Source organism: Manacus candei, unplaced genomic scaffold, assembly GCF_025592945.1.
Source record: "Manacus candei isolate 608988 ecotype Guabito, Panama unplaced genomic scaffold, ASM2559294v1 h1tg000049l, whole genome shotgun sequence".
Classification (NCBI taxonomy): domain Eukaryota; kingdom Metazoa; phylum Chordata; class Aves; order Passeriformes; family Pipridae; genus Manacus; species Manacus candei.
In genome coordinates this window covers 25120400-25140501 of record NW_026138097.1, presented here as the reverse complement: position 1 = coordinate 25140501, position 20102 = coordinate 25120400, and the positions used below count along the sequence as shown (strand labels likewise).

The 20102-nt window shown below is 59.1% G+C and overlaps 2 protein-coding genes across 2 annotated transcripts; both read right to left on the bottom strand.

The window, feature by feature from the left end:
* Positions 1-1330: 1330 nt before the first annotated feature.
* On the bottom strand, positions 1331-11286 carry LOC127476526 (cell surface glycoprotein 1-like). The gene is made up of 3 exons (XM_051799531.1): positions 11101-11286; positions 3710-4757; positions 1331-1577 (listed from the first exon to the last, which is right to left on the bottom strand). The coding sequence occupies exons 1-3, from the start codon at positions 11198-11200 to the stop codon at positions 1331-1333; spliced, it is 1395 nt and encodes a 464-aa protein (XP_051655491.1). The 5' UTR covers positions 11201-11286.
* A 1257-nt stretch (positions 11287-12543) lies between these two features.
* On the bottom strand, positions 12544-16865 carry LOC127476525 (microtubule-associated protein 1S-like). Its single transcript, XM_051799529.1, has 3 exons — positions 16680-16865; positions 14953-15970; positions 12544-12790 (listed from the first exon to the last, which is right to left on the bottom strand). The coding sequence occupies exons 1-3, from the start codon at positions 16777-16779 to the stop codon at positions 12544-12546; spliced, it is 1365 nt and encodes a 454-aa protein (XP_051655489.1). The 5' UTR covers positions 16780-16865.
* Between the last annotated feature and the right edge of the window lie 3237 nt (positions 16866-20102).

The window sequence follows — 20102 nt, the reverse complement described above, 5'->3', positions numbered from 1 at the left end:
GGTGGCCGCTCCGGTCTGTTGACTGGACCCGGGTCTGGACGCTCCTCTTGGAGCGTCTCCAGGGACGGAAGGTTGGGGCTCCCATTGTTGTGTCATAGAGACAGCAACAGTGTCATAGAGGCAGCAACAATGTCATAGAGGCAGCAACAATGTCATAGAGGCAGAACAGCTTCCCTTGTTCTGCCCCACCCCCAACAGCTTTGCCAGCTCTTCATGGGGAGACAAAGGGTTAACCAAAGAGTTAGAATCACAGAATATCCCGAGCTGGAAGGGACCCACAAGGATGGTCCAGTCCAGCTCCTGGCCTTGCACAGGACAGCCCAGCAATCCCACCAAGTGCCCGAGAGCGTTGTCCAAACGCTCCTTGAGCTCTGGCAGCCTTGGGGCCAAGACCACTGCCCTGGAGAGCCTGTTCCAGTGGCCGACCACCCTGTGGGGGAAGAAGCTTTTCCTAATATCCAACCTAAGCCTCCCCCGACACAGCTCCAGCCGTTCCCTGGGGTCCTGTCCCTGGTCACACGGAGCAGAAATCGCTGCTGCCCCTTGGCAGGAAGCTGCAGCCCCCCATGAGATCTGAGCTCAGTCTCCTCCAGGTTGAACAAAGCCAGTGACCTCAGACCTCAAGCGCAAGGTCCTGCACCCAGCTCAGGGCTTGGCTGGTGCCAGCTGGCACAACATCAACTTCCAAATTTTTCAACACAACAGGGAGGACCAAGAAGGCTTGGATAGGAGAGACTATTTACAAGGGACTGCAGTGACAGAACAAGGGGGAATGGCTTCACACTGGCAGAGGGCAGGATTAGATGGGATTCTGGGAAAAAAATTCTTCCCCGTGAGAGTGGTGAGGCCCCACCCTCACGGGGGTGCTGTGGCTGCCCCATCCCTGGAAGTGTTCACGGCCGGGTTGGCCGGGGCTTGGAGCAACCTTGTCTAGATGAGCTTTAAGGTCCCTTCCAGCGCAAACTCTTCTAGGAGTCTTGAAAAGCAGGGGGCAGCTGCAGAAAGCGGGAGGTAAATAAAAGCGTTGGCCATACGAAGTCAGGCTCTGGTTACCGAAGGTCATCACCTCATTCTGGGGACTAATCCCGTGACTTCTCAGCATTGGAAGTTACCATTGCTGGAAGCGATGCACGTTGACATAAAACCAAACAATGCAACCAAAAGTGCCTGGTGGAAGGATCCTGGAGCAAGCTCACCATCCTGGAGGCAAGGGTTGGGCAATTTCTCTGCCTCTGCCGTAAACCTGGCAGTTCTGGCCTTACACTGGAGAGTCTTTTTCTGCTCTCCGTTCCATGGGGAGACAAGCGTGGACAAGAAGAAGGGGGTTCTGTCAGGTGACGGTCAGAGGCACTTTAGGTGTGTGCTGTGATCCGTTGTGCTTGGAGATTGGGTCTAGAAAAGGGGGGTCTTCGGGAGTGCTCAGCATCTGTCTCCTGACGTGGAATCCGATGTTCAAAGCGGGCAAGGCTGTATCCAAGATAGGTTCTGCCCACTTGAGCCTCTGAACCTGTGGAGTTCTCCTGGCAGTTCTGGGCACAGTGACTGCCTGGATGTCGGCTGGCTGTTTAGGAGAAAATCTGGGCATTAAAAGAAACAGGGACAGAACCAGATTGAAAACTGTGCAACTGTTGCAGAAAGTGAGGCTGGGCAGCAAAAGCCCAACCATAAAAATGAGGGTATTTCCCATTCCCTGGCATTGGCACAAGGGCAAAGGGAAACAAGGAGCTCGGCCCATCGAGAAAGACCTAACTGGGCGGTGTTTTAGGAAGACAGGGTGTGCAGCAAATCAGGTTGTGGGGTTAGAACAGTGAGTGAGGGGAAAAAGGGCATCAGGCAAGGAGGAAGCAGATCCGTGAGGAGGCTCAAGTCAGCTCTCCTGAGGTGCGTGGTTCTGATCTTCTCATGCTGCCCTGCTTCGTCCTCCCCCAGTCCTCAACTCCACCCTTAGGAAGAAGAAAGTGCGCTTGCAAAGTTTGTAGGGTAGTTGCAGTTCGCAGTAAGAAGCAGTAAGTTACTGGTGGTTCAATTGTTGGCTACCAAGTGGTGCCCTTTACCCAGAGACAGGGGCACCGATCAGCGGCAGAGAAGGTCTCAGGTGGCCACGTCCTCCGTTTTGAAGTGTTGCTGTGGCCTCCATTTGAAAAGCGCCAGTGACCTTCCCAGCCCCCTCCGAGGGACATAATGGGGCACAGAGCAGGCGTGTTGGGAAGCCTGTAACCCCGGCGTATGTCAGCCAGTGGAGAAACGCTGGGGAGGGAGCAGCGCTCCGGGTAAAGGGGATAAAAGGGGGCTGCGACCTCCACTGAGCTGAGAGGCCTCACTGAGGTTTGTTCGGTGAACTCTCCCTTTCATTGGAATAAAAGCTTCTTCTTCGTAGTTAGCTCCTCTGTCTCCTGGTATTTATGTGTCTCCCAGTACCTGGACCTTCAGAAGACCACAGTGCCGTGGTCTCGACAGGCAAGGTTGTCCCTTACCTTCCCATCTCCAACAAGGCCTTTCCTGTGTGTTAGGATGAGGTGGAGCAGCACAGCATTCCTTGTGGCAGGCTCCACCGCCTGGGTCAGGAAGTTGTCAGCAATGTCTTCCAGGAGGCTCCTGGACTGTTTGTGCTTGGCTGCGTTGCCTCTCCAGCTGCTCTCAGGGTAGTTGAATGCCCCACGAGAGCCAGGGACTGTGACTTTGAGGCTGCTTCAAGCTGCCTGTAGAGCTCTCATCCCCATCCTGCTGCTGCTGCTCAGGAGGCCCGCGGTGTCCCCGCAGTGCCCTCAGCAGTGTCCCCATTCCCAGCCTGCCCTTTGATCCCGACCCATCCAGTCCCGAGTGGCTCGCCGCCCACCCCCCGACAGAGCTCGATACATCCCAAGTGCTACCTCCCAGAGATCTACAGAGGTTGTCTCCCTGGACTTTTGTGAGGCCCTGCATATGGTTCCCAGCACGTTCTTCCCGCTCCCTTCCCGCCCCTGCCCAATGCAGCCCCGGGGCAGCCGGCAGGAGCTCTGTCTGGGGCTGCAGTGGGATGACTGGGGACATGCTGGGGTCAGTGGGAGCAGTGGGAGCAGCCTTCTAAAACCCCAGAGTGGGAGGACAGTGCCCAGGCTGTGCTCGGGGCTGCTTTCGGCGTGGGGCCATGTGCGTGAGTCCTGCACGGACCCCTCTGTTCTGGCTCCCATGCCAAAGGGCTGCTTCCCCAAGGGAAGGGGACCCTCCATGAATGCCTGCACCTCCGGCGCTGACTCAGGCCTGGAGTGCCCTTTGGGTGCCCTTGGAGCCCTTTGGGCCTTGGTGGACCTGCTTGGTGCCATTTCCTGCTACCACCCTGCACTCCCTCCCCATTCCATGCAGACACAGACAGCTTATGGAATAAAAAATAAAATCTTTTAATTGATAACCAGAAAAAAATGATCTGTCCCTCCCCCTGGGACAGATCCCCAAACGATCTATCCCTCCCCCTGGGACAGATCCCCAAACGATCTGTCCCGCCCCCTGGGACAGATCCCCAAACGATCTGTCCCTCCCCCTGGGACAGATCCCCAAACGATCTGTCCCTCCCCCTGGGACAGATCCCCAAACGATCTGTCCCTCCCTCTGGGACAGATCCCCAAACGATCTGTCCCTCCCCCTGGGACAGATCCCCAAACGATCTGTCCCTCAACAACCTCCTGCCCCAACCCTGGCTGCGGGAGCCTTGCACTTGCTCCCAGTGCTTGACCCAGAGCCCCTCTTCCTCTTCCTGCCCCGCCTTTGCAGAGCGATGTTGTTGCGTGGTGACACGCTGCTCTGAGGCGGTGGCAGGTCCGTGCCCGCACCCTGCTGAGGGTCCTGAGGCTTGGTGCCGCCCGTGTTGCAGTGTCCCGTGCTCAGGACGGCTCTGGAAGACTTGGGGACACTGCGGTCAGTGGACGGCATCTTCTTGGGCGGGCAGAGCGAGGCGTTCTTGGGCTGGGGGCTGGTGCCACTGGGGCCAGCATGGGCCGTGGGCATGGGGATGCTGCTGCGATCATCCCGGCTGGTGCCCACGGCTCCCTGGGAGCAATGCAAGTGGCTCCGAGTCCTTTTCGGCGGGACCTTGCGACGCAGCCCAGTGTCGCTGGCTGGAGTCACCCCATGGGCCCCGATGGCTTGGCCGTGGAGTGGGCCTGGGTGGCTGGCAGTGCTGTGACTGGGCAGAGAGATGTCAGCCCTCGGGAAGGTGTCCTCATCCATGGGGACATCGCTGCTCAGTGAGATGTCACAGCTCGCAACGTGATCACTGCCTGAGGGCGAGCCACCATCCATGGGGTCGTCAGTGGCCAGCGAGAGGTCACGGCCTGACGGGCTGTCCTCGTCCATGGTGACGTCACTGGCCAAGGAGAGGTCACGGCCTGACGGGCTGTCCTCGTCCATGGTGACGTCGCTGGCCAAGGAGAGGTCACGGCCTGACGGGCTGTCCTCGTCCATGGTGACGTCGCTGGCCAGTGAGAGGTCGCAGCCTGACGGGCTGTCGTCATCCATGGGGACATCACTGCCCAGACTGATGTCAAGAGCTGGGGTGGTGTCCAAATCCATGGGGACGCTGGTGTCTGGAGGGCTGCCACGGCCCAGGGGTGTCCCTGAGGTGTTGGCTGATCTGGTAGGGCCGTGTTGGGTGTCCCGCACTGAGGGGACTGGGGCCAGGGGCTTCCTGCAGCCCCGGGCCCCCCCCAGGGCATTGCCTGATGGAGGAGCAATGCCATGGCTGCTTGCCAAGGGGGCTGGTGGAGGCAGCTGAGTCCGTGTCCCTGCGGAGCAGAAGATATGGGTGGGGCTTGGAGCAGTCACTGCTCAGAGCCATTGGCACAGGGGAGAAGGGAGATGGGGGGGCTCGGGGCTGGGAGAGTCTCCTGGGGCACCCGCGGAGCCGGTCCCGAACACAGGCATCCCCCTGCTCTGAGCGGGAGCTTGCGTGAGGGACCATCCCTGCGGGGTGAGCTGCCGTGCCACGGCCATGGGGTTGCACAGGGGACGGCAAAATGGCAGAGATGGCCCCAAGATCCTGGGAAAATATCTCTAAAAGCTCTTGCTTGAACAGAGTTGGGCCAGGCAATGCCAGATCTGCTCGCTGTGCCGTGCTGAGCCAAGGTGCCCCAGCTGGCAGGGGGACAGGGGTGCTGTGGCTGCCGGAGGTGCCGGCAGGGCTGGAGGAGTCAGGGCAGGCCTGGGGGTTGGAGGGGCTGGGGGGCAGGGAATGCCGAGGGGCCAAGGCAGATGGGACTGCCATACCTGCTGCTGGGGCAGAGGGAGCTGGCAAGGGCTGCTGCTTCTGGCCAGGCTGTTGGCCGAGGTTGGCTGATCCTGCGAGAAAGGGCAAATGCTGGAGGTCACATGCCAGTCGGGGGGTGTCGGGCGCTCAGAGGACTGAGGAGGAGGAGGGCAAGGGGCAGGGGAGCAAGGGCTGTGAATGTCCCCGCCGTGCGTCCGGGGGCTTTCGGGCTCAGGGTCTGTCCTCACCTGTGGGGCAGGAGGTTCCGCGAGAGAAGAATGGCTGCAGGAGCTGGGCTATGGCTGAGCTCCAGCTCACACAACGCTGCCACAGAGCTGACAGAGCCATGGTCAGTCAGCTTCGGCGGCCGCTCCGGTCTGTTGACTGGACCCGGGTCTGGACGCTCCTCTTGGAGCGTCTCCAGGGACGGAATGTTGGGGCTCCCATTGTTGTGTCATAGAGACAGCAACAGTGTCATAGAGGCAGCAACAATGTCATAGAGGCAGCAACAATGTCATAGAGGCAGAACAGCTTCCCTTGTTCTGCCCCACCCCCAACAGCTTTGCCAGCTCTTCATGGGGAGACAAAGGGTTAACCAAAGAGTTAGAATCACAGAATATCCCGAGCTGGAAGGGACCCACAAGGATGGTCCAGTCCAGCTCCTGGCCTTGCACAGGACAGCCCAGCAATCCCACCAAGTGCCCGAGAGCGTTGTCCAAACGCTTCTTGAGCTCTGGTAGCCTTGGGGCCAAGACCACTGCCCTGGGGAGCCTGTTCCAGTGGCCGACCACCCTGTGGGGGAAGAAGCTTTTCCTAATATCCAACCTAAGCCTCCCCCGACACAGCTCCAGCCGTTCCCTGGGGTCCTGTCCCTGGTCACACGGAGCAGAAATCGCTGCTGCCCCTTGGCAGGAAGCTGCAGCCCCCCATGAGATCTGAGCTCAGTCTCCTCCAGGCTGAACAAAGCCAGTGACCTCAGACCTCAAGCGCAAGGTCCTGCACCCGGCTCAGGGCTTGGCTGGTGCCAGCTGGCACAACATCAACTTCCAAATTTTTCAACACAACAGGGAGGACCAAGAAGGCTTGGATAGGAGAGACTATTTACAAGGGACTGCAGTGACAGAACAAGGGGGAATGGCTTCACACTGGCAGAGGGCAGGATTAGATGGGATTCTGGGAAAAAAATTCTTCCCCGTGAGAGTGGTGAGGCCCCACCCTCACGGGGGTGCTGTGGCTGCCCCATCCCTGGAAGTGTTCACGGCCGGGTTGGCTGGGGCTTGGAGCAACCTTGTCTAGATGAGCTTTAAGGTCCCTTCCAGCGCAAACTCTTCTAGGAGTCTTGAAAAGCAGGGGGCAGCTGCAGAAAGCGGGAGGTAAATAAAAGCGTTGGCCATACGAAGTCAGGCTCTGGTTACCGAAGGTCATCACCTCATTCTGGGGACTAATCCCGTGACTTCTCAGCATTGGAAGTTACCATTGCTGGAAGCGATGCACGTTGACATAAAACCAAACAATGCAACCAAAAGTGCCTGGTGGAAGGATCCTGGAGCAAGCTCACCATCCTGGAGGCAAGGGTTGGGCAATTTCTCTGCCTCTGCCGTAAACCTGGCAGTTCTGGCCTTACACTGGAGAGTCTTTTTCTGCTCTCCGTTCCATGGGGAGACAAGCGTGGACAAGAAGAAGGGGGTTCTGTCAGGTGACGGTCAGAGGCACTTTAGGTGTGTGCTGTGATCCGTTGTGCTTGGAGATTGGGTCTAGAAAAGGGGGGTCTTCGGGAGTGCTCAGCATCTGTCTCCTGACGTGGAATCCGATGTTCAAAGCGGGCAAGGCTGTATCCAAGATAGGTTCTGCCCACTTGAGCCTCTGAACCTGTGGAGTTCTCCTGGCAGTTCTGGGCACAGTGACTGCCTGGATGTCGACTGGCTGTTTAGGAGAAAATCTGGGCATTAAAAGAAACAGGGACAGAACCAGATTGAAAACTGTGCAACTGTTGCAGAAAGTGAGGCTGGGCAGCAAAAGCCCAACCATAAAAATGAGGGTATTTCCCATTCCCTGGCATTGGCACAAGGGCAAAGGGAAACAAGGAGCTCGGCCCATCGAGAAAGACTAACTGGGCGGTGTTTTAGGAAGACAGGGTGTGCAGCAAATCAGGTTGTGGGGTTAGAGCAGTGAGTGAGGGGAAAAAGGGCATCAGGCAAGGAGGAAGCAGATCCGTGAGGAGGCTCAAGTCAGCTCTCCTGAGGTGCGTGGTTCTGATCTTCCATGCTGCCCTGCTTCGTCCTCCCCCAGTCCTCAACTCCACCCTTAGGAAGAAGAAAGTGCGCTTGCAAAGTTTGTAGGGTAGTTGCAGTTCGCAGTAAGAAGCAGTAAGTTACTGGTGGTTCAATTGTTGGCTACCAAGTGGTGCCCTTTACCCAGAGACAGGGGCACCGATCAGCGGCAGAGAAGGTCTCAGGTGGCCACGTCCTCCGTTTTGAAGTGTGCTGTGGCCTCCATTTTGAAAAGCGCCAGTGACCTTCCCAGCCCCCTCCGAGGGACATAATGGGGGACACAGAGCAGGCGTGTTGGGAAGCCTGTAACCCCGGCGTATGTCAGCCAGTGGAGAAACGCTGGGGAGGGAGCAGCGCTCCGGGTAAAGGGGATAAAAGGGGGCTGCGACCTCCACTGAGCTGAGAGGCCTCACTGAGGTTTGTTCGGTGAACTCTCCCTTTCATTGGAATAAAAGCTTCTTCTTCGTAGTTAGCTCCTCTGTCTCCTGGTATTTATGTGTCTCCCAGTACCTGGACCTTCAGAAGACCACAGTGCCGTGGTCTCGACAGGCAAGGTTGTCCCTTACCTTCCCATCTCCAACAAGGCCTTTCCTGTGTGTTAGGATGAGGTGGAGCAGCACAGCATTCCTTGTGGCAGGCTCCACCGCCTGGGTCAGGAAGTTGTCAGCAATGCCTTCCAGGAGGCTCCTGGACTGTTTGTGCTTGGCTGCGTTGCCTCTCCAGCTGCTCTCAGGGTAGTTGAATGCCCCACGAGAGCCAGGGACTGTGACTTTGAGGCTGCTTCAAGCTGCCTGTAGAGCTCTCATCCCCATCCTGCTGCTGCTGCTCAGGAGGCCCGCGGTGTCCCCGCAGTGCCCTCAGCAGCGTCCCCATTCCCAGCCTGCCCTTTGATCCCGACCCATCCAGTCCCGAGTGGCTCGCCGCCCACCCCCCGACAGAGCTCGATACATCCCAAGTGCTACCTCCCAGAGATCTACAGAGGTTGTCTCCCTGGACTTTTGTGAGGCCCTGCATATGGTTCCCAGCACGTTCTTCCCGCTCCCTTCCCGCCCCTGCCCAATGCAGCCCCGGGGCAGCCGGCAGGAGCTCTGTCTGGGGCTGCAGTGGGATGACTGGGGACATGCTGGGGTCAGTGGGAGCAGTGGGAGCAGCCTTCTAAAACCCCAGAGTGGGAGGACAGTGCCCAGGCTGTGCTCGGGGCTGCTTTCGGCGTGGGGCCATGTGCGTGAGTCCTGCACGGACCCCTCTGTTCTGGCTCCCATGCCAAAGGGCTGCTTCCCCAAGGGAAGGGGACCCTCCATGAATGCCTGCACCTCCGGCGCTGACTCAGGCCTGGAGTGCCCTTTGGGTGCCCTTGGAGCCCTTTGGGCCTTGGTGGACCTGCTTGGTGCCATTTCCTGCTACCACCCTGCACTCCCTCCCCATTCCATGCAGACACAGACAGCTTATGGAATAAAAAATAAAATCTTTTAATTGATAACCAGAAAAAAATGATCTGTCCCTCCCCCTGGGACAGATCCCCAAACGATCTATCCCTCCCCCTGGGACAGATCCCCAAACGATCTGTCCCGCCCCCTGGGACAGATCCCCAAACGATCTGTCCCTCCCCCTGGGACAGATCCCCAAACGATCTGTCCCTCCCCCTGGGACAGATCCCCAAACGATCTGTCCCTCCCTCTGGGACAGATCCCCAAACGATCTGTCCCTCCCCCTGGGACAGATCCCCAAACGATCTGTCCCTCAACAACCTCCTGCCCCAACCCTGGCTGCGGGAGCCTTGCACTTGCTCCCAGTGCTTGGCCCAGAGCCCCTCTTCCTCTTCCTGCCCCGCCTTTGCAGAGCGATGTTGTTGCGTGGTGACACGCTGCTCTGAGGCGGTGGCAGGTCCGTGCCCGCACCCTGCTGAGGGTCCTGAGGCTTGGTGCCGCCCGTGTTGCAGTGTCCCGTGCTCAGGACGGCTCTGGAAGACTTGGGGACACTGCGGTCAGTGGACGGCATCTTCTTGGGCGGGCAGAGCGAGGCGTTCTTGGGCTGGGGGCTGGTGCCACTGGGGCCAGCATGGGCCGTGGGCATGGGGATGCTGCTGCGATCATCCCGGCTGGTGCCCACGGCTCCCTGGGAGCAATGCAAGTGGCTCCGAGTCCTTTTCGGCGGGACCTTGCGACGCAGCCCAGTGTCGCTGGCTGGAGTCACCCCATGGGCCCCGATGGCTTGGCCGTGGAGTGGGCCTGGGTGGCTGGCAGTGCTGTGACTGGGCAGAGAGATGTCAGCCCTCGGGAAGGTGTCCTCATCCATGGGGACATCGCTGCTCAGTGAGATGTCACAGCTCGCAACGTGATCACTGCCTGAGGGCGAGCCACCATCCATGGGGTCGTCAGTGGCCAGCGAGAGGTCACGGCCTGACGGGCTGTCCTCGTCCATGGTGACGTCACTGGCCAAGGAGAGGTCACGGCCTGACGGGCTGTCCTCGTCCATGGTGACGTCACTGGCCAAGGAGAGGTCACGGCCTGACGGGCTGTCCTCGTCCATGGTGACGTCGCTGGCCAAGGAGAGGTCACGGCCTGACGGGCTGTCCTCGTCCATGGTGACGTCGCTGGCCAGTGAGAGGTCGCAGCCTGACGGGCTGTCGTCATCCATGGGGACATCACTGCCCAGACTGATGTCAAGAACTGGGGTGGTGTCCAAATCCATGGGGACGCTGGTGTCTGGAGGGCTGCCACGGCCCAGGGGTGTCCCTGAGGTGTTGGCTGATCTGGTAGGGCCGTGTTGGGTGTCCCGCACTGAGGGGACTGGGGCCAGGGGCTTCCTGCAGCCCCGGGCCCCCCCCAGGGCATTGCCTGATGGAGGAGCAATGCCATGGCTGCTTGCCAAGGGGGCTGGTGGAGGCAGCTGAGTCCGTGTCCCTGCGGAGCAGAAGATATGGGTGGGGCTTGGAGCAGTCACTGCTCAGAGCCATTGGCACAGGGGAGAAGGGAGATGGGGGGGCTCGGGGCTGGGAGAGTCTCCTGGGGCACCCGCGGAGCCGGTCCCGAACACAGGCATCCCCCTGCTCTGAGCGGGAGCTTGTGTGAGGGACCATCCCTGCGGGGTGAGCTGCCGTGCCACGGCCATGGGGTTGCACAGGGGACGGCAAAATGGCAGAGATGGCCCCAAGATCCTGGGAAAATATCTCTAAAAGCTCTTGCTTGAACAGAGTTGGGCCAGGCAATGCCAGATCTGCTCGCTGTGCCGTGCTGAGCCAAGGTGCCCCAGCTGGCAGGGGGACAGGGGTGCTGTGGCTGCCGGAGGTGCCGGCAGGGCTGGAGGAGTCAGGGCAGGCCTGGGGGTTGGAGGGGCTGGGGGGCAGGGAATGCCGAGGGGCCAAGGCAGATGGGACTGCCATACCTGCTGCTGGGGCAGAGGGAGCTGGCAAGGGCTGCTGCTTCTGGCCAGGCTGTTGGCCGAGGTTGGCTGATCCTGCGAGAAAGGGCAAATGCTGGAGGTCACATGCCAGTCGGGGGGTGTCGGGCGCTCAGAGGACTGAGGAGGAGGAGGGCAAGGGGCAGGGGAGCAAGGGCTGTGAATGTCCCCGCCGTGCGTCCGGGGGCTTTCGGGCTCAGGGTCTGTCCTCACCTGTGGGGCAGGAGGTTCCGCGAGAGAAGAATGGCTGCAGGAGCTGGGCTATGGCTGAGCTCCAGCTCACACAACGCTGCCACAGAGCTGACAGAGCCATGGTCAGTCAGCTTCGGCGGCCGCTCCGGTCTGTTGACTGGACCCGGGTCTGGACGCTCCTCTTGGAGCGTCTCCAGGGACGGAATGTTGGGGCTCCCATTGTTGTGTCATAGAGACAGCAACAGTGTCATAGAGGCAGCAACAATGTCATAGAGGCAGCAACAATGTCATAGAGGCAGAACAGCTTCCCTTGTTCTGCCCCACCCCCAACAGCTTTGCCAGCTCTTCATGGGGAGACAAAGGGTTAACCAAAGAGTTAGAATCACAGAATATCCCGAGCTGGAAGGGACCCACAAGGATGGTCCAGTCCAGCTCCTGGCCTTGCACAGGACAGCCCAGCAATCCCACCAAGTGCCCGAGAGCGTTGTCCAAACGCTCCTTGAGCTCTGGCAGCCTTGGGGCCAAGACCACTGCCCTGGGGAGCCTGTTCCAGTGGCCGACCACCCTGTGGGGGAAGAAGCTTTTCCTAATATCCAACCTAAGCCTCCCCCGACACAGCTCCAGCCGTTCCCTGGGGTCCTGTCCCTGGTCACACGGAGCAGAAATCGCTGCTGCCCCTTGGCAGGAAGCTGCAGCCCCCCATGAGATCTGAGCTCAGTCTCCTCCAGGCTGAACAAAGCCAGTGACCTCAGACCTCAAGCGCAAGGTCCTGCACCCGGCTCAGGGCTTGGCTGGTGCCAGCTGGCACAACATCAACTTCCAAATTTTCCAACACAACAGGGAGGACCAAGAAGGCTTGGATAGGAGAGACTATTTACAAGGGACTGCAGTGACAGAACAAGGGGGAATGGCTTCACACTGGCAGAGGGCAGGATTAGATGGGATTCTGGGAAAAAATTCTTCCCCGTGAGAGTGGTGAGGCCCCACCCTCACGGGGGTGCTGTGGCTGCCCCATCCCTGGAAGTGTTCACGACCGGGTTGGCCGGGGCTTGGAGCAACCTTGTCTAGATGAGCTTTAAGGTCCCTTCCAGCGCAAACTCTTCTAGGAGTCTTGAAAAGCAGGGGGCAGCTGCAGAAAGCGGGAGGTAAATAAAAGCGTTGGCCATACGAAGTCAGGCTCTGGTTACCGAAGGTCATCACCTCATTCTGGGGACTAATCCCGTGACTTCTCAGCATTGGAAGTTACCATTGCTGGAAGCGATGCACGTTGACATAAAACCAAACAATGCAACCAAAAGTGCCTGGTGGAAGGATCCTGGAGCAAGCTCACCATCCTGGAGGCAAGGGTTGGGCAATTTCTCTGCCTCTGCCGTAAACCTGGCAGTTCTGGCCTTACACTGGAGAGTCTTTTTCTGCTCTCCGTTCCATGGGGAGACAAGCGTGGACAAGAAGAAGGGGGTTCTGTCAGGTGACGGTCAGAGGCACTTTAGGTGTGTGCTGTGATCCGTTGTGCTTGGAGATTGGGTCTAGAAAAGGGGGGTCTTCGGGAGTGCTCAGCATCTGTCTCCTGACGTGGAATCCGATGTTCAAAGCGGGCAAGGCTGTATCCAAGATAGGTTCTGCCCACTTGAGCCTCTGAACCTGTGGAGTTCTCCTGGCAGTTCTGGGCACAGTGACTGCCTGGATGTCGGCTGGCTGTTTAGGAGAAAATCTGGGCATTAAAAGAAACAGGGACAGAAGCAGATTGAAAACTGTGCAACTGTTGCAGAAAGTGAGGCTGGGCAGCAAAAGCCCAACCATAAAAATGAGGGTATTTCCCATTCCCTGGCATTGGCACAAGGGCAAAGGGAAACAAGGAGCTCGGCCCATCGAGAAAGACTAACTGGGCGGTGTTTTAGGAAGACAGGGTGTGCAGCAAATCAGGTTGTGGGGTTAGAGCAGTGAGTGAGGGGAAAAAGGGCATCAGGCAAGGAGGAAGCAGATCCGTGAGGAGGCTCAAGTCAGCTCTCCTGAGGTGCGTGGTTCTGATCTTCCATGCTGCCCTGCTTCGTCCTCCCCCAGTCCTCAACTCCACCCTTAGGAAGAAGAAAGTGCGCTTGCAAAGTTTGTAGGGTAGTTGCAGTTCGCAGTAAGAAGCAGTAAGTTACTGGTGGTTCAATTGTTGGCTACCAAGTGGTGCCCTTTACCCAGAGACAGGGGCACCGATCAGCGGCAGAGAAGGTCTCAGGTGGCCACGTCCTCCGTTTTGAAGTGTGCTGTGGCCTCCATTTTGAAAAGCGCCAGTGACCTTCCCAGCCCCCTCCGAGGGACATAATGGGGGACACAGAGCAGGCGTGTTGGGAAGCCTGTAACCCCGGCGTATGTCAGCCAGTGGAGAAACGCTGGGGAGGGAGCAGCGCTCCGGGTAAAGGGGATAAAAGGGGGCTGCGACCTCCACTGAGCTGAGAGGCCTCACTGAGGTTTGTTCGGTGAACTCTCCCTTTCATTGGAATAAAAGCTTCTTCTTCGTAGTTAGCTCCTCTGTCTCCTGGTATTTATGTGTCTCCCAGTACCTGGACCTTCAGAAGACCACAGTGCCGTGGTCTCGACAGGCAAGGTTGTCCCTTACCTTCCCATCTCCAACAAGGCCTTTCCTGTGTGTTAGGATGAGGTGGAGCAGCACAGCATTCCTTGTGGCAGGCTCCACCGCCTGGGTCAGGAAGTTGTCAGCAATGTCTTCCAGGAGGCTCCTGGACTGTTTGTGCTTGGCTGCGTTGCCTCTCCAGCTGCTCTCAGGGTAGTTGAATGCCCCACGAGAGCCAGGGACTGTGACTTTGAGGCTGCTTCAAGCTGCCTGTAGAGCTCTCATCCCCATCCTGCTGCTGCTGCTCAGGAGGCCCGCGGTGTCCCCGCAGTGCCCTCAGCAGTGTCCCCATTCCCAGCCTGCCCTTTGATCCCGACCCATCCAGTCCCGAGTGGCTCGCCGCCCACCCCCCGACAGAGCTCGATACATCCCAAGTGCTACCTCCCAGAGATCTACAGAGGTTGTCTCCCTGGACTTTTGTGAGGCCCTGCATATGGTTCCCAGTACGTTCTTCCCGCTCCCTTCCCGCCCCTGCCCAATGCAGCCCCGGGGCAGCCTGCAGGAGCTCTGTCTGGGGCTGCAGTGGGATGACTGGGGACATGCTGGGGTCAGTGGGAGCAGTGGGAGCAGCCTTCTAAAACCCCAGAGTGGGAGGACAGTGCCCAGGCTGTGCTCGGGGCTGCTTTCGGCGTGGGGCCATGTGCGTGAGTCCTGCACGGACCCCTCTGTTCTGGCTCCCATGCCAAAGGGCTGCTTCCCCAAGGGAAGGGGACCCTCCATGAATGCCTGCACCTCCGGCGCTGACTCAGGCCTGGAGTGCCCTTTGGGTGCCCTTGGAGCCCTTTGGGCCTTGGTGGACCTGCTTGGTGCCATTTCCTGCTACCACCCTGCACTCCCTCCCCATTCCATGCAGACACAGACAGCTTATGGAATAAAAAATAAAATCTTTTAATTGATAACCAGAAAAAAATGATCTGTCCCTCCCCCTGGGACAGATCCCCAAACGATCTATCCCTCCCCCTGGGACAGATCCCCAAACGATCTGTCCCGCCCCCTGGGACAGATCCCCAAACGATCTGTCCCTCCCCCTGGGACAGATCCCCAAACGATCTGTCCCTCCCCCTGGGACAGATCCCCAAACGATCTGTCCCTCCCTCTGGGACAGATCCCCAAACGATCTGTCCCTCCCCCTGGGACAGATCCCCAAACGATCTGTCCCTCAACAACCTCCTGCCCCAACCCTGGCTGCGGGAGCCTTGCACTTGCTCCCAGTGCTTGGCCCAGAGCCCCTCTTCCTCTTCCTGCCCCGCCTTTGCAGAGCGATGTTGTTGCGTGGTGACACGCTGCTCTGAGGCGGTGGCAGGTCCGTGCCCGCACCCTGCTGAGGGTCCTGAGGCTTGGTGCCGCCCGTGTTGCAGTGTCCCGTGCTCAGGACGGCTCTGGAAGACTTGGGGACACTGCGGTCAGTGGACGGCATCTTCTTGGGCGGGCAGAGCGAGGCGTTCTTGGGCTGGGGGCTGGTGCCACTGGGGCCAGCATGGGCCGTGGGCATGGGGATGCTGCTGCGATCATCCCGGCTGGTGCCCACGGCTCCCTGGGAGCAATGCAAGTGGCTCCGAGTCCTTTTCGGCAGGACCTTGCGACGCAGCCCAGTGTCGCTGGCTGGAGTCACCCCATGGGCCCCGATGGCTTGGCCGTGGAGTGGGCCTGGGTGGCTGGCAGTGCTGTGACTGGGCAGAGAGATGTCAGCCCTCGGGAAGGTGTCCTCATCCATGGGGACATCGCTGCTCAGTGAGATGTCACAGCTCGCAACGTGATCACTGCCTGAGGGCGAGCCACCATCCATGGGGTCGTCAGTGGCCAGCGAGAGGTCACGGCCTGACGGGCTGTCCTCGTCCATGGTGACGTCACTGGCCAAGGAGAGGTCACGGCCTGACGGGCTGTCCTCGTCCATGGTGACGTCGCTGGCCAAGGAGAGGTCACGGCCTGACGGGCTGTCCTCGTCCATGGTGACGTCGCTGGCCAGTGAGAGGTCGCAGCCTGACGGGCTGTCGTCATCCATGGGGACATCACTGCCCAGACTGATGTCAAGAACTGGGGTGGTGTCCAAATCCATGGGGACGCTGGTGTCTGGAGGGCTGCCACGGCCCAGGGGTGTCCCTGAGGTGTTGGCTGATCTGGTAGGGCCGTGTTGGGTGTCCCGCACTGAGGGGACTGGGGCCAGGGGCTTCCTGCAGCCCCGGGCCCCCCCCAGGGCATTGCCTGATGGAGGAGCAATGCCATGGCTGCTTGCCAAGGGGGCTGGTGGAGGCAGCTGAGTCCGTGTCCCTGCGGAGCAGAAGATATGGGTGGGGCTTGGAGCAGTCACTGCTCAGAGCCATTGGCACAGGGGAGAAGGGAGATGGGGGGGCTCGGGGCTGGGAGAGTCTCCTGGGGCACCCGCGGAGCCGGTCCCGAACACAGGCATCCCCCTGCTCTGAGCGGGAGCTTGTGTGAGGGACCATCCCTGCGGGGTGAGCTGCCGTGCCACGGCCATGGGGTTGCACAGGGGACGGCAAAATGGCAGAGATGGCCCCAAGATCCTGGGAAAATATCTCTAAAAGCTCTTGCTTGAACAGAGTTGGGCCAGGCAATGCCAGATCTGCTCGCTGTGCCGTGCTGAGCCAAGGTGCCCCAGCTGGCAGGGGGACAGGGGTGCTGTGGCTGCCGGAGGTGCCGGCAGGGCTGGAGGAGTCAGGGCAGGCCTGGGGGTTGGAGGGGCTGGGGGGCAGGGAATGCCGAGGGGCCAAGGCAGATGGGACTGCCATACCTGCTGCTGGGGCAGAGGGAGCTGGCAAGGGCTGCTGCTTCTGGCCAGGCTGTTGGCCGAGGTTGGCTGATCCTGCGAGAAAGGGCAAATGCTGGAGGTCACATGCCAGTCGGGGGGTGTCGGGCGCTCAGAGGACTGAGGAGGAGGAGGGCAAGGGGCAGGGGAGCAAGGGCTGTGAATGTCCCCGCCGTGCGTCCGGGGGCTTTCGGGCTCAGGGTCTGTCCTCACCTGTGGGGCAGGAGGTTCCGCGAGAGAAGAATGGCTGCAGGAGCTGGGCTATGGCTGAGCTCCAGCTCACACAACGCTGCCACAGAGCTGACAGAGCCATGGTCAGTCAGCTTCGGCGGCCGCTCCGGTCTGTTGACTGGACCCGGGTCTGGACGCTCCTCTTGGAGCGTCTCCAGGGACGGAATGTTGGGGCTCCCATTGTTGTGTCATAGAGACAGCAACAGTGTCATAGAGGCAGCAACAATGTCATAGAGGCAGCAACAATGTCATAGAGGCAGAACAGCTTCCCTTGTTCTGCCCCACCCCCAACAGCTTTGCCAGCTCTTCATGGGGAGACAAAGGGTTAACCAAAGAGTTAGAATCACAGAATATCCCGAGCTGGAAGGGACCCACAAGGATGGTCCAGTCCAGCTCCTGGCCTTGCACAGGACAGCCCAGCAATCCCACCAAGTGCCCGAGAGCGTTGTCCAAACGCTCCTTGAGCTCTGGCAGCCTTGGGGCCAAGACCACTGCCCTGGGGAGCCTGTTCCAGTGGCCGACCACCCTGTGGGGGAAGAAGCTTTTCCTAATATCCAACCTAAGCCTCCCCCGACACAGCTCCAGCCGTTCCCTGGGGTCCTGTCCCTGGTCACACGGAGCAGAAATCGCTGCTGCCCCTTGGCAGGAAGCTGCAGCCCCCCATGAGATCTGAGCTCAGTCTCCTCCAGGCTGAACAAAGCCAGTGACCTCAGACCTCAAGCGCAAGGTCCTGCACCCGGCTCAGGGCTTGGCTGGTGCCAGCTGGCACAACATCAACTTCCAAATTTTTCAACACAACAGGGAGGACCAAGAAGGCTTGGATAGGAGAGACTATTTACAAGGGACTGCAGTGACAGAACAAGGGGGAATGGCTTCACACTGGTAGAGGGCAGGATTAGATGGGATTCTGGGAAAAAAATTCTTCCCCGTGAGAGTGGTGAGGCCCCACCCTCACGGGGGTGCTGTGGCTGCCCCATCCCTGGAAGTGTTCACGGCCGGGTTGGACGGGGCTTGGAGCAACCTTGTCTAGATGAGCTTTAAGGTCCCTTCCAGCGCAAACTCTTCTAGGAGTCTTGAAAAGCAGGGGGCAGCTGCAGAAAGCGGGAGGTAAATAAAAGCGTTGGCCATACGAAGTCAGGCTCTGGTTACCGAAGGTCATCACCTCATTCTGGGGACTAATCCCGTGACTTCTCAGCATTGGAAGTTACCATTGCTGGAAGCGATGCACGTTGACATAAAACCAAACAATGCAACCAAAAGTGCCTGGTGGAAGGATCCTGGAGCAAGCTCACCATCCTGGAGGCAAGGGTTGGGCAATTTCTCTGCCTCTGCCGTAAACCTGGCAGTTCTGGCCTTACACTGGAGAGTCTTTTTCTGCTCTCCGTTCCATGGGGAGACAAGCGTGGACAAGAAGAAGGGGGTTCTGTCAGGTGACGGTCAGAGGCACTTTAGGTGTGTGCTGTGATCCGTTGTGCTTGGAGATTGGGTCTAGAAAAGGGGGGTCTTCGGGAGTGCTCAGCATCTGTCTCCTGACGTGGAATCCGATGTTCAAAGCGGGCAAGGCTGTATCCAAGATAGGTTCTGCCCACTTGAGCCTCTGAACCTGTGGAGTTCTCCTGGCAGTTCTGGGCACAGTGACTGCCTGGATGTCGGCTGGCTGTTTAGGAGAAAATCTGGGCATTAAAAGAAACAGGGACAGAACCAGATTGAAAACTGTGCAACTGTTGCAGAAAGTGAGGCTGGGCAGCAAAAGCCCAACCATAAAAATGAGGGTATTTCCCATTCCCTGGCATTGGCACAAGGGCAAAGGGAAACAAGGAGCTCGACCCATCGAGAAAGACTAACTGGGCGGTGTTTTAGGAAGACAGGGTGTGCAGCAAATCAGGTTGTGGGGTTAGAGCAGTGAGTGAGGGGAAAAAGGGCATCAGGCAAGGAGGAAGCAGATCCGTGAGGAGGCTCAAGTCAGCTCTCCTGAGGTGCGTGGTTCTGATCTTCCATGCTGCCCTGCTTCGTCCTCCCCCAGTCCTCAACTCCACCCTTAGGAAGAAGAAAGTGCGCTTGCAAAGTTTGTAGGGTAGTTGCAGTTCGCAGTAAGAAGCAGTAAGTTACTGGTGGTTCAATTGTTGGCTACCAAGTGGTGCCCTTTACCCAGAGACAGGGGCACCGATCAGCGGCAGAGAAGGTCTCAGGTGGCCACGTCCTCCGTTTTGAAGTGTGCTGTGGCCTCCATTTTGAAAAGCGCCAGTGACCTTCCCAGCCCCCTCCGAGGGACATAATGGGGGACACAGAGCAGGCGTGTTGGGAAGCCTGTAACCCCGGCGTATGTCAGCCAGTGGAGAAACGCTGGGGAGGGAGCAGCGCTCCGGGTAAAGGGGATAAAAGGGGGCTGCGACCTCCACTGAGCTGAGAGGCCTCACTGAGGTTTGTTCGGTGAACTCTCCCTTTCATTGGAATAAAAGCTTCTTCTTCGTAGTTAGCTCCTCTGTCTCCTGGTATTTATGTGTCTCCCAGTACCTGGACCTTCAGAAGACCACAGTGCCGTGGTCTCGACAGGCAAGGTTGTCCCTTACCTTCCCATCTCCAACAAGGCCTTTCCTGTGTGTTAGGATGAGGTGGAGCAGCACAGCATTCCTTGTGGCAGGCTCCACCGCCTGGGTCAGGAAGTTGTCAGCAATGTCTTCCAGGAGGCTCCTGGACTGTTTGTGCTTGGCTGCGTTGCCTCTCCAGCTGCTCTCAGGGTAGTTGAATGCCCCACGAGAACCAGGGACTGTGACTTTGAGGCTGCTTCAAGCTGCCTGTAGAGCTCTCATCCCCATCCTGCTGCTGCTGCTCAGGAGGCCCGCGGTGTCCCCGCAGTGCCCTCAGCAGTGTCCCCATTCCCAGCCTGCCCTTTTAATCCCGACCCATCCAGTCCCGAGTGGCTCGCCGCCCACCCCCCGACAGAGCTCGATACATCCCAAGTGCTACCTCCCAGAGATCTACAGAGGTTGTCTCCCTGGACTTTTGTGAGGCCCTGCATATGGTTCCCAGCACGTTCTTCCCGCTCCCTTCCCGCCCCTGCCCAATGCAGCCCCGGGGCAGCCTGCAGGAGCTCTGTCTGGGGCTGCAGTGGGATGACTGGAGACATGCTGGGGTCAGTGGGAGCAGTGGGAGCAGCCTTCTAAAACCCCAGAGTGGGAGGACAGTGCCCAGGCTGTGCTCGGGGCTGCTTTCGGCGTGGGGCCATGTGCGTGAGTCCTGCACGGACCCCTCTGTTCTGGCTCCCATGCCAAAGGGCTGCTTCCCCAAGGGAAGGGGACCCTCCATGAATGCCTGCACCTCCGGCGCTGACTCAGGCCTGGAGTGCCCTTTGGGTGCCCTTGGAGCCCTTTGGGCCTTGGTGGACCTGCTTGGTGCCATTTCCTG

Excerpts from the sequence above, each read along its gene's own strand:
- LOC127476525 (XM_051799529.1), bottom strand. The coding sequence starts at position 16,779 with ATGGCTCTGTCAGCTCTGTGGCAGCGTTGTGTGAGCTGGAGCTCAGCC. Across the intron at positions 15,971-16,679 it reads CGGAACCTCCTGCCCCACAG|GGACACGGACTCAGCTGCCT; the intron begins GTGAGGACAGAC and ends TCTGCTCCGCAG. Across the intron at positions 12,791-14,952 it reads AACAACATCGCTCTGCAAAG|ATTTTCTCCTAAACAGCCAG; the intron begins GCGGGGCAGGAA and ends TTTAATGCCCAG.
- LOC127476526 (XM_051799531.1), bottom strand. The coding sequence starts at position 11,200 with ATGGCTCTGTCAGCTCTGTGGCAGCGTTGTGTGAGCTGGAGCTCAGCC. Across the intron at positions 4,758-11,100 it reads CGGAACCTCCTGCCCCACAG|GGACACGGACTCAGCTGCCT; the intron begins GTGAGGACAGAC and ends TCTGCTCCGCAG. Across the intron at positions 1,578-3,709 it reads AAGAGGAAGAGGGGCTCTGG|ATTTTCTCCTAAACAGCCAG; the intron begins GTCAAGCACTGG and ends TTTAATGCCCAG.